General features: G+C 38.9%; 1 protein-coding gene across 1 annotated transcript; it reads left to right on the top strand.

Annotated features, from left to right (window-relative positions):
- The first annotated feature begins 543 nt into the window (after nt 1-543).
- LOC112080077 (homeobox protein BarH-like 1) lies at nt 544-2,097 on the top strand. Its single transcript, XM_024145853.2, has 3 exons — nt 544-917; nt 1,168-1,252; nt 1,397-2,097. The coding sequence occupies exons 1-3, from the start codon at nt 664-666 to the stop codon at nt 1,562-1,564; spliced, it is 507 nt and encodes a 168-aa protein (XP_024001621.1). The 5' UTR covers nt 544-663; the 3' UTR covers nt 1,565-2,097.
- Nucleotides 2,098-3,273: the final 1,176 nt, after the last annotated feature.

The raw sequence follows: 3,273 nt of genomic DNA, 5'->3' as shown, positions 1-3,273 counted from the left end.
AGTAGTAGTATGAGGTCACCTTGCGTGTCAATATTTCCACTAGAAAGTAGTAGTATGAGGTCACCTTGCGTGTCAATATTTCCACTAGAAAGTAGATGCATTTGGTTACATATGACATTGATTGAAATTATATATTTTATTGTTAATAAGAATATACATATATAATGTTTATAATAATATAACTATTGTTATAAGTATTACCATAATTATAAAATAAATGCAATACCATTTTACAATTAAATTATTCTTATTTGTAGTGGGCCTATCGTAGTATAATGTAATAACATCTTAAATAGGCTACAATACTACTATGACTTAACTATTATTAAAATAATACAGATATAACAATACAATAATACAACTATGACTTAACTATTATTAAAATAATACAGTTATAACAATACAATAATACTACTACTAATAATATTATAAAATAAAATGTTTTAGTAACATTTCTCTGTATTCATGTTAACCTTTATTTGACCAATAAAACTGTCATCATTAGTTTGTAATTGCCAAGCTAATAGTCAAGTGTGCAGCTTATAGGCATTGTTAAATGAATTATCTTCGTCTAGACCTAGAATAATTCCATTTAAATGTGATATTGTTGGACTTTGACTTGCAGTTTTGAAGGCCGACCAGTCGGGTATCCTGAAGTTCCCCATGTCGCCACTCTCTTGTTCACTTGGATCACCGTTAGGCTCTGCTCTCCTATCTGGGGCTCCAGGCCTGCACCACGGCTCGGCCTCCCACCACCTCCCGCTGGACCTCCACCTCCGAAGCAAGCTGGAGCACGTCGGCGACGGCAGCAGCAAGACCAAAAAGGGCCGACGGAGCAGGACAGTCTTCACTGAGCTACAGCTCATGGGCCTGGAGAAGAGATTTGAGAAACAAAAGTACCTTTCAACACCAGACAGGTATTCAAATTAATTCAATCAACTTCGTTTATCCCCAAGCCCAGTTATTGCTGATGTGCGGAAAAAAGTGACAGACAGAAATAAAAACATGCAAATGCCTTATCTGCTGTTATGACTGATGAAACCAAAGAAAATATCCTCCTTTATTACCATTGCCTATCGACTGCTTTTAGTTCAAGGCAGCGTTATAGTGTGCTATTAGAGAATGTAAAGGAAATCTCTCTAATCGCTTCTGTCTTTGTTCATGTAGAATAGATCTAGCTGAGTGTTTGGATCTGAGTCAACTACAAGTCAAGACCTGGTACCAGAACAGAAGAATGAAATGGAAGAAAATAGTAAGTTCTTATTTCTTATTCTGAATAATATGACAAGGAGGAGAATGACTTGTCAGTTATCTTGGTTTTATGGTAGGACTAAACCGTTTCATTGCGGACTATTGAACTGTTTTAACTGAAACTTGAATCGTTTCCACTGTACAGGTTCTACAAGGAGGAGGACTGGAATCTCCAACCAAACCAAAAGGCCGTCCGAAGAAGAACTCCATCCCGTCGAGCGAGCAGCTTTCGGAGCAGGAGAGGTCTCGAGACGTCGACCGTAAATCGAACGGTTCCACCTCGTCACATTCAGACACTAACCAAGAGGAATAATAACGTTGGTGCTCCGAGCCTCCGACTAACTGACAAATAACTAGCTGACGATGTTCTCCTGACATACAGCCTCTGGGATGCGTCATGTTGCATTGCATGGTCGACGGTTGGATCCAAGTGCCTTGACCTTGACGTCGATATGTTGGAACTTAGAGAGCGACTGATGTTCGCCTTCCGTATGAGAGGCGGAACTTGATTTTTTACTACTAATCTCGCTCATCCTGGGACGATGTTACTTTTCGTATGCTATATTACATCTTCTTTCATCATCAATGTGTTCTCAATACCTACTATGTGCGTCCCTCCGCGTCACGACAAACTGTTGTTACTGCGGTGGAGCGGTAGAGAGAGGAGAGAGGGAACAGAGAAACATCCATCGACCAGTAGGTACTGTTTCATTGCCTCCATTCGAAGGACACACTTTACACACACGTCTTCTGTTCTGCCTTTCTTTGTTTTGCATATTTACATGTTTTATTCGGTTTTTATTATAAAGACATTTTTGGATGTAATTAAATATTTTTTCACTTACACTTAATTGTTATTTTATTTGTATTTTATAATGAAAGGAAATTTGACCAAAATTGATATTTCCTGCAATCACATAAGAATGTTGATGTTGGCAGCTGGGAGGTCATTTTCCCTCCAAAACATGACCATTCTGGTACACTTGTAGGCCTATCCATCTGCTCTTTCGGTTCCGACGCTGTGATGTCAACAGTCGTTCACTTAATAACACTTTAGCAGTGATACAATTTCTTGTTGGGTAGGCCTAACATTACGGACAATTCAGCATGATACAGAGAGCCCTGGGTTTATTTGAACGGAAACGAAATGTAACGACCAAAGCGAAATATGAGTGCTTAATAATATGACTTTAAGGGTAATTTAACACAAGTAGGCTAACTGGGGCTTGAACACTCATCACTGTGACTGAGGCCTACAGGCAAATCCAATATTGTCAAATCTAGTGCTCACCACTGATAATGCAAATGATACTGTCATGTTTCAAATATTTCAAACATAATGATCTAATCAAACGTTTTTAACTAGACAACAAATAGCCCTTCTCGGTCGATAATGACATCACATATCTAAATGATCGTGATAAGGCCCCGAGGGCACGTCACTTTCCAACCACGGAGTCAGTTAAACAAACTAGTGAGCCCATCACATACGCGTGAACAGCTTGCAGGTCTCAAATAAGAACTCACAACATTAGTTTCTGATACAATAAAATAGTATCCTCCCTTTCATATTCTCAATAGGGGGATTCCGACCCGAGTTAAGCCCGCATAAATCAACATATCAACTTTCCCACAGTAAAGTTATGAAATGCTGTGCCATTATGCAGCATTTAAATTGTAAGGCCTTCTAACTTGCAAGGAAGGGCACCCTCGAGTGTCTTAATTATAGGCTACCCCGACATTGTCTGTCATTTTAAATATCAACCACTATCATTATCGACCGTCAGTAGGCCTAATGACCACACATTGGCCTATTTAACTGTCAATTAACTGTTAGTTCCCTTCAGCTGGTATAGCCTACATTATCATTCCATTTAATTACGCTATTAGTTCCCTTCAGTTGGTATAGACTACATTATCATTCCACGTAATTACACTGTTAGTTCCCTTCAGTTGGTATAGCCTACATTATCATTCCATTTAATTACGCTATTAGTTCCCTTCAGTTGGTATAGCCTACAT

Source organism: Salvelinus sp. IW2-2015, unplaced genomic scaffold (assembly GCF_002910315.2).
Source record: "Salvelinus sp. IW2-2015 unplaced genomic scaffold, ASM291031v2 Un_scaffold11495, whole genome shotgun sequence".
In the NCBI taxonomy this organism is placed as follows: domain Eukaryota; kingdom Metazoa; phylum Chordata; class Actinopteri; order Salmoniformes; family Salmonidae; genus Salvelinus; species Salvelinus sp. IW2-2015.
Note: the sequence above shows the minus strand (reverse complement) of the source record. Positions and strands in the feature narration are given on the sequence as shown.

Excerpts from the sequence above, each read along its gene's own strand:
- LOC112080077 (XM_024145853.2), top strand. The coding sequence starts at position 664 with ATGTCGCCACTCTCTTGTTCACTTGGATCACCGTTAGGCTCTGCTCTC. Across the intron at positions 918-1,167 it reads TACCTTTCAACACCAGACAG|AATAGATCTAGCTGAGTGTT; the intron begins GTATTCAAATTA and ends TTGTTCATGTAG. Across the intron at positions 1,253-1,396 it reads GAATGAAATGGAAGAAAATA|GTTCTACAAGGAGGAGGACT; the intron begins GTAAGTTCTTAT and ends TCCACTGTACAG.